The sequence below is a fragment of the Dendropsophus ebraccatus genome, chromosome 5, assembly GCF_027789765.1.
Source record: "Dendropsophus ebraccatus isolate aDenEbr1 chromosome 5, aDenEbr1.pat, whole genome shotgun sequence".
Classification (NCBI taxonomy): domain Eukaryota; kingdom Metazoa; phylum Chordata; class Amphibia; order Anura; family Hylidae; genus Dendropsophus; species Dendropsophus ebraccatus.
Window position 1 is genome coordinate 9493476 of NC_091458.1, and position 12151 is coordinate 9505626.

At 48.1% G+C, this 12151-nt stretch overlaps 1 protein-coding gene across 4 annotated transcripts in view; it reads left to right on the plus strand.

Annotated features, from left to right (window-relative positions):
* The window catches only part of PDE2A (phosphodiesterase 2A), a 257890-nt gene that overhangs the window by 117270 nt on the left and 128469 nt on the right, over positions 1-12151 (plus strand). For all 4 annotated transcript variants that reach the window (XM_069971912.1, XM_069971911.1, XM_069971910.1 and 1 more), the window contains one exon: positions 11806-11894. In XM_069971912.1, the coding sequence (XP_069828013.1) occupies positions 11806-11894 (89 nt within the window). The remainder of the gene's footprint in view (positions 1-11805; positions 11895-12151) is intronic.

Consider the following 12151-nt stretch of genomic DNA (forward strand, 5'->3'; position numbering starts at 1 on the left):
ATGGTCCCCTGTTTAGTCCCCCTTAAGTAGATGGTCCCCTGTGTAGTCTCTCCTATTAATATATGGCCCCCAGTATAGTCCCTCTTCAGTAGATGGCCCCCTGTGTAGTCCCCCTTCAGTAGATGGCCCCCTGTGTAGTCCCCCTTCAGAAGATGGTCCCCTGTCTAGTCCTCTTTCAGTAGATGGCCCCCTGTTTAGCCCCTCCTATTAATATATGGCCCCCAGTATAGTCACTCTTTAGTAGATGGCCCCCTGTGTAGTCCTCCTTCAGTAGATGGCCCCCTGTGTTGTCCCCCTTCAGTAGATCGTCCCCTGTCTAGTCCCTCCTATTAATATATGGCTCCCAGTATAGTCCCTCTTTAGTAGATGGCCCCCTGTGTAGTCCCCCTTCACCCCCTTCAGTCGATGGTCCCCTTTGTAGTGCCTCCTATTAATATATGGCCCCCAGTATAGTCCCCCTTCAATAGATGGTCCCCTGTGTAGTCCCCCTTCAGTAGATGGTCCCCTGTGCTGTCCCCCTTTAGTAGATGGTCCCCTGTGCTGTCTCTCCTATTAATATATGGCCCCCAGTATAGTCCTCCTTCAGTAGATGGTCCCCTGTGTAGTCCCCCTTCAGTAGATGGTCCCCTTTGTAGTCCCCCTTTAGTAGATGGTCCCCTGTGTAGTCCTTCTTCAGTAGATGATCCCCTGTTTAGTCCTCCTTCAGTAGATGGTCCCCTGTGTAGTCCCCCTTCAGTAGATGGTCCCCTGTGAAGTCTCTCCTATTAATATATGGCCTTCAGTATAGTCCCTCTTCAGTAGATGGCCCCCTGTGTAGTCCCCCTTCAGTAGATGGTCCCCTGTCTAGTCCCCTTTCAGTAGATATCCCCCTGTGTAGCCCCTCCTATTAATATATGGCCCCCAGTATAGTCACTCTTTAGTAGATGGTCCCCTGTGTAGTCCCCCTTCAGTAGATGGCCCTCTGTTTAGTCCCCCTTCAGTAGATGGTCCCCTGCGTAGTCCCCCTTCAGTAGATGGTCCCCTGTGTAGTCCCTCTTCAGTAGATGGCCCCCTGTGTAGTCCCTCTTCAGTAGATGGCTCCCTGTGTAGTCCCTCTTCAGTATATGGCCCCCTGTGTAGTCTCTCCTAATAATATATGCCCCCCTGTGTAGTCCCTCTTTAGTAGATGGCCCCCTGTGTAGTCCCTCTTTAGTAGATGGCCCCCCTGTGTAGTCCCTCTTTAGTAGATGGCCCCCTGTGTAGTCCCTCTTCAGTAGATGGCTCCCTGTGTAGTCCCTCTTCAGTATATGGCCCCCTGTGTAGTCTCTCCTAATAATATATGCCCCCCTGTGTAGTCCCTCTTTAGTAGATGGCCCCCTGTGTAGTCCCTCTTTAGTAGATGGCCCTTTCTGTAGTCCCTCTTCAGTAGATGGCCCCCTGTGTAGTCCCTCTTCAGTAGATGGCCCCCTGTGTAGTCCCTCTTCAGTAGATGGCCCCCTGTGTAGTCCCTCTTCAGTAGATGGCCCCCTGTGTAGTCCCTCTTCAGTAGATGGCCCCCTGTGTAGTCCTTCTTCAGTAGATGGCCCCCTGTGTAGTCTCTACTATTAATATATGGCCCCTGTGTAGTCCCTCTTTAGTAGATGGCCCCCTGTGTAGTCCCTCTTCAGTAGATGGCTCCCTGTGTAGTCCCTCTTCAGTATATGGCCCCCTGTGTAGTCTCTCCTAATAATATATGCCCCCCTGTGTAGTCCCTCTTTAGTAGATGGCCCCCTGTGTAGTCCCTCTTTAGTAGATGGCCCCCCTGTGTAGTCCCTCTTTAGTAGATGGCCCCCTGTGTAGTCCCTCTTCAGTAGATGGCTCCCTGTGTAGTCCCTCTTCAGTATATGGCCCCCTGTGTAGTCTCTCCTAATAATATATGCCCCCCTGTGTAGTCCCTCTTTAGTAGATGGCCCCCTGTGTAGTCCCTCTTTAGTAGATGGCCCCCCTGTGTAGTCCCTCTTTAGTAGATGGCCCTTTGTGTAGTCCCTCTTCAGTAGATGGCCCCCTGTGTAGTCCCTCTTCAGTAGATGGCTTCCTGTGTAGTCCCTCTTCAGTAGATGGCCCCCTGTGTAGTCCCTCTTCAGTAGATGGCCCCCTGTGTAGTCTCTCCTATTAATATATGGCCCCCGGTATAGTCCCTCTTTAGTAGATGGCCCCCAGTGTAGATCACCAAAATAGAAAAAAGTGATACTCCCCTCCCAAGCGCTGCCTCCTCGCTGTTCTCTGGTCCAACACAGGCAGCTTGTGTTGCAGGCATTGCATATTCCGGCGCAGGCAGTGTCTTTAACACCCCCTGCCTGTGCAGGATGAGAGAACAGGGGAGAGTAGTGCCGAGAGAAATGCAGCGATGGGGAAGCGCTTGGGAGGGGAATTCATTTTTTATTTTAGCATGCTCACTGGCACTGCAGTGGCACATCATGTCCGGTGGACCCCCGAGTGGTGTGCAGCGAGATCAGTGGGCAGATCGGATGGCTTTGGGCCCTGATCGGTCGCATGAACTGCCCACATTATAGATAATTTATGTAACGTATGTACACAGTGACCCCATCAGCAGAATAGTGAGTGCAGCTCTGGAGTATAATACAGGATTTAACTCAGGATCAGTAATGTAATGTATGTACACAGTGACCCCACCAGCAGAATAGTGAGTGCAGCTCTGGAGTAAAATACAGGATGTAACTCAGGATCAGTAATGTAATGTATGTACACAGTGACCCCACTAGCAGAATAGTGAGTGCAGCTCTGGAGTATAATACAGGATGGAACTCAGGATCAGTACAGGATCAGTAATGTATGTACACAGTGACCTCACCAGCAGAATAGTGAGTTCAGCTCTGGAGTATAATACAGAATATAACTCAGGATCAGTACAGGATCAGTAATGTATGTACACAGTGACCCCACTAGCAGAATAGTGAGTGCAGCTCTGGAGTATAATATGTACGGTATACAGATTCCTTTGCCCCCTCAGGCTCCAGCACATGGCTGTGATGATATTAGACTTATTACAGCCTATTATAATGGCTGGTCATGTGATGCTGTTGGACGCTCCTTATTATCATCTTGACAGGAGGGATCATTATATCATTCTCGCTGTTTTCTCGACGTCCGCTTTCCACATTGCTAATTGCTTACTTTGTGTGAACGAGGACGGTGAAAAATTCATGAGAACAAGGCGTCTTCAGGGAGTCTTCAGATGGAAGCCGGCTCAGCGTGGAGGAGCCTTGTCCTCTATAGCCGCCCCAGGGATATCCTGCACTGCTGACAACCTGAATTCCGGATTAGCCACGTGCTCCCGGGCCGGCTCACTGGGGGGTGCCCCCCAAACAGCTGCAGCATTGCAGATCAGCGGGGGAGGCGCAGGGACTCGGGTGCTGACGTCGGCACGGCCGCCCGCTGCAGCAGCACAGATGCGGTTTCCACATGGCCGGGCCCATCTCCACATCCCCAGGTGTAACATATCACCAGAAGAGAAACTTATTCTGTGTCAAGACGTTGGCGGAACAGAAAGTTTAGGTTGTTGTGTCCCAGATTGTGGCCTAGATAGCGTCTCGTCTCTCAGTGCCTGTCCCAGATAGACGCTTTCACATGATCAGAGGAGGAAACATTGCTGATCACTAAACCGCACGCCTGTCCTGATATTCTGGATTATCAGGGGTCGGATTAAAGGAATTTTTACTTTTTATTTCCAGTGTTCTCCACAAGGTTTAATGATCTGGAGAAGAAGATTCCAATACAGTCAATATATAGTTAATTTAAAAAGCCCCACCCCTGATTTACCTCCAGTATGTCCAGCATGTGTTTATATAGTCTGTATCTTACTTGTGTTCCATTGAGTGAGCTTTTCACAGCCAGCAAAACAGAAAGTTATATAGATCTGTAAATTACTCCAATCTTCCAGTACTTATCAGCTGCTGTATGTCCTGTGCTCTCTGCTGCCACCTCTGTCCATGTCAGGAACTGTCCAGAGCAGCAGCAAATTCTCATAGAAAACCTCTCCTGCTCTGGACAGTTCCTGACATGGACAGAGATGGCAGCAGAGAGCCTTGTGTCAGACTGGAGAGAATACACCACTTCCTGCAGGGCATATATCAGCTGATAAGTACTGGAAGACTGGAGATTTTTTAATAGAAGTAAACTACAAATTTCTGGCACTTTTTGATCCCAGTTGATCTTAAAGAAGAGTGCCCCTTTTGGACAATCTATACTGATTCAACCATAGACTTTGAGACAAATCAGAGAGGACCCCTGACCAGAAGAGCTTACATCCTAAAGACCGTCACAGTTATAATGGGGACCGAAGATAATGAATACCGCCCTGCATATCGCGACTATCACTTATGTGATGCTAATGGTAGCCCTTTACTGTGTAGACCATGTAAGCCCCGCCCCCGAGGTGCCTTCAAATCCCTGGTTGTTTACATGAGTTTTACCTATTTTGTGCCATAGACTATGAGGCATACTAGATAAGACCCTGCCCAGAAGAGCTTACAGCCTGCACACTATTGATGTGAGACCCCCCCCCCCATAGTCGTAGATATCATGTACTGTGCCTTACCTGCTGCCACATAAAAGCTTTCACTTGTATACATGGGACACATAGGCCCCACCCCTGAGGAGCGCTCTAAGTCATTGTAGACATTGCAGATACCTCATTTGTGACTTGTAATATGGGATTGTCCCAGCAAACTCATGACTGCTGACATATAGACAGTATAGAGCGATCCATAGACTAAGGTATAGTGGAGCAGACCTGAAGAGCTCACGGTCTTATCATGGTGACTGAATGGCACTAAAGCTAGGAGACCCTCATGTCCTCATGACTGTAGTTCACCATTACGTTACCTAGACTTGATGGGGGTTCATGTTTAAAGGTTTAGAATGAGAATAGTTTGGGGTCCCAGTGTCCACCTCTATTCCCCCCCTTTATCCTCACTGCAGTATTATGGTGTACTGGGACTGTCAGGCCAGGTTATACTCCAGTGTGCCCGGTGACAGAAGCCGCAGCCTCAGAGCAGTCATTCTCCGGTTTGGTGCTGGGGGTCTGGGTGATGCAGCAGGGGGTTACATCAGGCTGCATGGGCTGCAGATGGCCGGGCTGGATACAGGGGACGGGTGGATATTCTGCTCCCTGTGTCATTACACTTTACAAGGGAGGTTTATTGAGCATGAAATTGGGATCAACTGTGAGAATGGGGAGAGCAATCTGTTGCCTGCTTCAGATAGAGAGCATGGAGTGCAGCATACAGAAGACTATAACCTCTAATAGAATGGGGAGAGCCGACAGTGATGTGCTGCCTGCTTCAGATAGAGAGCATGGAGTGCAGCATACAGGAGACTATAACCTCTAATAGAATGGGGAGAGCCGACAGTGATGTGCTGCCTGCTGCAGATAGAGAGCATGGAGTGCAGAATACAGGAGACTAAAACCTCTGATAGAATAGGGAGAGCCGACAGTGATGTGCTGCCTGCTGCAGATGGAGTGCATAATACAGGAGACTAAAACCTCTGATAGAATAGGGAGAGCCGACAGTGATGTGCTGCCTGCTGCAGATGGAGAGCATGGAGTGCAGAATACAGACTATAACCTCTGATTGTACGAGGACGATCGGCAGCGGAGACCTTTATAATCAGGGGAATCAAGGATCAGCCACATGAAGAGCCAGACATCATCTACTGGGGTATCAGTGTTTCACTATCCTGTACCCCAAGTATCAGCGTGTTATACACCGTGTGTAACATCTAGGGTCCCTGAGTGATAGATGGATGGATAGATAGATGGATGGATGGATGGATAGCTCGCAACAGAGTGAGGACCTGAGGGACTACATATCAGGGTTGTTTGGTGCTCTCCCCACTAGGAGGCGCCCCTTGGCAATGGGCTTCCTTCTCTGGAGAGAGGGATATCTGGCTATTCCCGTGTTTTGAGACTCGTAACTGAGGCTCCACGGACCCCTTTTTTGCATATTCACATTTTGTATGGGGCAATCAGTGGAGACTCGTAAATGAGTACTCCATTGGAATTTTTCGCTGTTCTCCCAGAGTTCAGTGATTGTTGTGTTGTGATAGATAGATAGATGGATAGATAGATAGATGATAGATAGGAGATAGATAGATAGATAGATAGATAGGAGATAGATAGATAGATAGATAGATAGATAGGAGATAGATAGATAGGAGATAGATAGGAGATAGATAGATAGATAGATAGATAGATAGATAGGAGATAGATAGATAGATAGATAGATAGGAGATAGATAGATAGATAGATAGATAGGAGATAGATAGATAGGAGATAGATAGATAGATAGGAGATAGATAGATAGATAGATAGATAGATAGATAGATAGATGATAGATAGGAGATAGATAGATAGATAGATAGATGATAGATAGGAGATAGATAGATAGATAGATAGATAGATAGATAGATAGATAGATAGGAGATAGATAGATAGGAGATATATAGATAGATAGATAGATAGGAGATAGATAGATAGATAGATAGATAGATAGGAGATATATAGATAGATAGATGATAGATAGGAGATAGATAGATGATAGATAGGAGATAGATAGATAGGAGATAGATAGATAGATAGATAGATAGATAGATAGATAGATAGATAGGAGATAGATAGATAGATAGATAGATAGATAGGAGATAGATAGGAGATAGATAGATAGGAGATAGATAGAAAGATAGATAGATAGATAGATAGATAGGAGATAGATAGATAGATAGATAGATAGGAGATAGATAGATAGGAGATAGGTAGATAGATAGGTAGATAGATAGATAGATAGATAGATAGGAGATAGATAGGAGATAGATAGATAGATAGGAGATAGATAGATAGATAGGAGATAGATAGATAGATAGGAGATAGATAGATAGATAGATAGATAGATAGATAGATAGATAGATAGATTGCTGGATTGCTGCATTATGATCTAATAAATCACGTTTGTTTTCTCACTGGATCCTAGTGTGCCGCGGACTTTCTGCTGATAGATAGATAGATAGATAGATAGGAGATAGATAGATAGATAGATAGATAGATAGATAGATAGGAGATAGATAGATAGGAGATAGATAGATAGATAGGAGATAGATAGATAGATAGATAGGAGATAGATAGATAGATAGATAGATAGATAGATAGATAGATAGATAGATAGATAGATAGATAGATAGGAGATAGATCTCGTGGCTCCTTACACTCACAGGATAATCAGAACGGCTCCAGGTCTAATGGAGTGAGGCTTGTTATAGTGATCAGTACACATCCGGTCCTCCTCACATCAAGTCTCGTCCTGACTAATGTAAAGTGACTGATCACAGTGCGGCTCTCCTGTGCGGGGAGACATGTAATTAGACACTGCTTCATTCCCCTCGTATCATAGTGATAGTATGAGGCGGCAGGACACAGGCTCAGGCTTGATAGTGATAGTATGAGGCGGCTGGACACAGGCACAGGCTTCATAGTGATAGTATTAGGCGGCAGGACACAGGCCGGGCTTCATAGTGATAGTATGATGCGGCAGGACACAGGCCGGGCTTTATAGTGATAGTATGATGCGGCAGGACACAGGCCGGGCTTCATAGTGATAGTATGAGGCAGCAGAACACAGGCCCGGGCTTCATAGTGATAGTGTGAGGCGGCAGAACACAGGCTCAGGCTTGATAGTGATAGTATGAGGCGGCAGGACACAGGCTCAGGCTTCATAGTGATAGTATGAGGTGCCAGGACGCAGGCCCAGGCTTCATAGTGATAGTATGAGGCGGCAGGACACAGGCCGGGCTTCATAGTGATAGTATGAGGTGGCAGGACACAGGCCCGGGCTTAATAGTGATAGTATGAGGTGGCAGGACGCAGGCCCAGGCTTCATAGTGATAGTATGAGGAGGCAGGACGCAGGACGGGCTTCATAGTGATAGTATTAGGCGGCAGGACACAGGCCCGGGCTTTGTAGTGATAGTATGAGGAGGCAGGACGCAGGCCTAGGCTTCATAGTGATAGTGTGAGGCAGCAGAACACAGGCTCAGGCTTCATAGTGATAGTGTGAGGCGGCGGAACACAGTCTCAGGCTTGATAGTGATAGTGTGAGGCGGCAGAACTCAGACTTGATAGTGATAGTGTGAGGCGGCAGAACTCAGACTTGATAGTGATAGTGTGAGGCGGCAGAACACAGGCTCAGGCTTGATAGTGATAGTATGAGGCAGCAGGACACAGGCCCGGGCTTCACATTGATAGTATGAGGCGGCAGAACACAGGCCTGGGCTTCATAGTGATAGTATGAGGCAGCAGAACACAGGCCTGGGCTTCATAGTGATAGTATGCAGTAATTTCTATGGACATTGTGTAATTCCTCACCTCCCCTGTGGTGGCGCTGCAGAGAAGCACTTACTGCCAGGTTCCCCACTCATTGCAGGCGATAACTACCTGGGGGCCACATATTGGGTTTTAAATTGGACAAGTTCTAAGGTATTTCTTCCTTTCAAACCTTTTTTTTTTTTTAGCAAAATAAATCCAAGCAGAACTGGTAAAGAATCAGTGAACTTTCCTCCGAGAGCGTCGTCCTTCAGGGGTCACACACTTAGAAGGTCTAGTACTCTGCTGGTTCAGCACCTTGGACAGGGACACATCCTATAGAAGTCTATGTGAGGTCTGGGATCCTAGTCTTCACCTATAGGTCATGTTTATCAGCCGGGACATAGGACACTTTTGTCATGCTCCGCCCCCTTGGAGACGCACTGGACGTAACGCGGTGGATCGTGGTCAGTCGGAATGTTCCCTCAAAGAAATAGTCCCGAAACTATGGCTTTCCAGATGTTTAAAACCATAACTCGTATCATTCGGCAGTCTGGGCATGCTGGGGGTGGTAACATCTGGAATTATTGTTTTCGAAGAGCCATATGCTGGAAATCTGCCTTAAAGGGCTTGTCTAGGCTTAGAAAAACATGGCTGCTTTTTTCCCTGAAACAGCGCCTCTCTTTCCCTCCGGTTGGGTGTGGTATTTCAGCTCAGTTCCATTGAAATGAATGGAGCTGAATTGTAATACCGCACACACCCTGGGGGGCAGGGGTGGAGCTGTTTTTGCAAGAAAGTAGCTGTGCTCTTTATCATGCAACCCCTTTAAGTCTCTCATTCTTTTCAGCACCTAGGAGAGAGACATAATGTGCAAAGTCCTTAGATGAGAGACTAACCAGATGATGTCCAGGGAGATGGTTCCCACTTCTATTCATTGCAGTAATGAAGCAGATCAACAATCTCCTCCCGTTTTGTGTATACAGCTCTGATGCAGTCTCTGTGTGATGCATGTGACTCCATTCCCTCTGCCTCCTACTGTAGTCTGGGCTGTTGGTGTACAGGAGGTGGGTGCAGGACAGACCTCTATACACGTTGGATGTCCCTGCTGGTTCAGGAGGGTTCAGCACCACAGACAGGGACACAGTGCAGAGAGTCCATGGTGACACCGCCGCTCTCGATCTATGGAGGTCGATAAACATTGGATATTCCTGCTGGTTCAGGAGCTTTCAGCCTCATGGACAGGGACACAGTGCAGACAGTCCATGGGGATACTGACGCTCTCGATCTATGGTGGTCGATATACATTGGCTGTACCTGCTGGTTCAGGACCTTTCAGCACCACGGACAGGGACACAGTGCAGACAGTCCATAGGGACACTGCCGCTCTCGATCTATGGAGGTCGATATACATTGGCTGTACCTGCTGGTTCAGGACCTTTCAGCACCACAGACACAGACACCGTGCAGACAGTCCATAAGGACACCGTCGCTCTCTATTTATGGAGGTCGATATACTTTGGCTGTACCTGCTGGTTCAGGACCTTTCAGCACCACGGACAGGGACACAGTGCAGACAGTCCATGGGGACACTGCCGCTCTCTATCTATGGAGGTCGATATACATTGGATGTCTCTGCTGGTTCATGCAGGTTCAGCACCATGGACAGGGACACAGTGCAGACAGTCCATGGGGACACCGCCGCTCTCTATCTATGTAGGTCGATATACATTGGATATTCCTGCTGATTCAGGAGCTTTCAGCCTCACTAACAGGGACACAGTGCAGACAGTCCATGGGGACACTGGCGCTCTCGATCTATGGAGGTCGATATACATTGGCTGTTCCTGCTGGTTCAGGACCTTTCAGCACCACGGACAGGGACACAGTGCAGACAGTCCATGGGGACACTGCCGCTCTCTATCTATGGTGGTCGATATACATTGGATGTCCCTGCTAGTTCATGAGGGTTCAGCACCACAGACAGTGAGACGGTGCAGACAGTCCATGGGGACACTGCCGCTCTCTATCTATGGTGGTCGATATACATTGGCTGTACCTGCTGGTTCAGGACCTTTCAGCACCACGGACAGGGACACAGTGCAGACAGTCCATGGGGACACTGCCGCTCTCTATCTATGGAGGTCGATATACATTGGATATTCCTGCTGATTCAGGAGCTTTCAGCCTCACTTACAGGGACACAGTGCAGACAGTCCATGGGGACACTGCCGCTCTCTATCTATGGAGGTCGATATACATTGGATGTCCCTGCTAGTTCATGAGGGTTCAGCACCACGGACAGTGAGACGGTGCAGACAGTCCATGGGGACACTGCCGCTCTCTATCTATGGAGGTCGATATAGATTGGATGTCCCTGCTGGTTCAGCTTTCAGCCTCACTGACAGGGACACAGTGCAGACAGTCCATGGGGACACCGCCGCTCTCTATCTATGGAGGTCGATATAGATTGGATATTCCTGCTGGTTCAGCTTTCAGCCTCACTGACAGGGACACAGTGCAGACAGTCCATGGGGACACCGCCGCTCTCTATCTATGCTGGTCGATATACATTGGCTGTTCCTGCTAGTTCAGGAACTTTAAGCACCACGGACAGGGACACAGTGCAGACTATTCATGGGGACACCGCCACTCTCTATCTATGGTGATCGATACCTTCAGCCTTTTGCGCTGACGTCAGACACTGACCACAGTCCCTGTGTCTGTCATTTCCCTGGGCAGTATTGAGGGGTCTCAGGAGCTGGAATCAATAACCAGCCAGGTACACTGTGGATGGATCTCTGGAAAGGAGGGATAGTTCTGGATTTAGAGACATTTCAGTCATTTCCTTAGAGACAAACAAGCGATCAATTGTCAGCGAGCATTGTTTTCTCTTATCAGGAGATTATACCGGCCATTCAATAACCTCTGATCCAGAGTATTGAGCGCAGCTCCTCAGTGTCAGACGTCAGCGGGCGGAGAGGAGGCAGACTGCAAAGTAGCTGGAGAATAGACATCAGGGAGGGCAGCTGCCAGAGAGAGGACATCAGCAGGGGTCACATGACTGTCTGATGATGTCACCACTGTGTGTATACAGCCTGGTCTGATGATGTCACCACTGTGTGTATACAGCCTGGTCTGATGATGTCACCACTGTGTATATACAGCCTGGTCTGATGTCACCTCGTCTGATGATGTCACTGCTGTGTGTATACAGCATAAGCCTATGCCAGTCATATGCCAGTACCCTTCCTCCTGGGCTGCTCCCATAGACAGTAATGGAAACCCTTAGAGGAGTAAGACATATGCTATCTATAGGACTGTAAGACAGGAAGGGTCTATGATCAGGTGGTGACTGGGTGACTAGGATACTCCTCGGTATTATATAGCAGGATATCAGGGTGGAGTACCCTATGGACCCGCACCCCCTGCCCCCCCCCCCATCTCTCACCTCTCACTGTGTCTTCTGTATTTCAGGACAATGCCTTCATCTACCTGCTGGACACAGAGGGCCGGCTGGTGTGCGATGACCCTTACCATGAGCTGCCTCCGGAGGGAAAACTCAGGTAACAAGATCTGGGGGTTATGTAATGGGGGAAGTGCTGTGTACTCTAAACGAGCTAAGAGACTCCAGGTGTCCATATATGACAGTGTTTAACAAGCAGCAGAGATTGATGTATATGGATACAGGTGAGCTTATACAGAGATATACAGTTTATTGGGGGTGTATGTAGTGTCCCACTGCCTGGTGCATTGTTTGGTTGTTGGATGTGATTACAATGTAAAATGTGTAACGTAATTTATGTAGATGTCTCTATATACA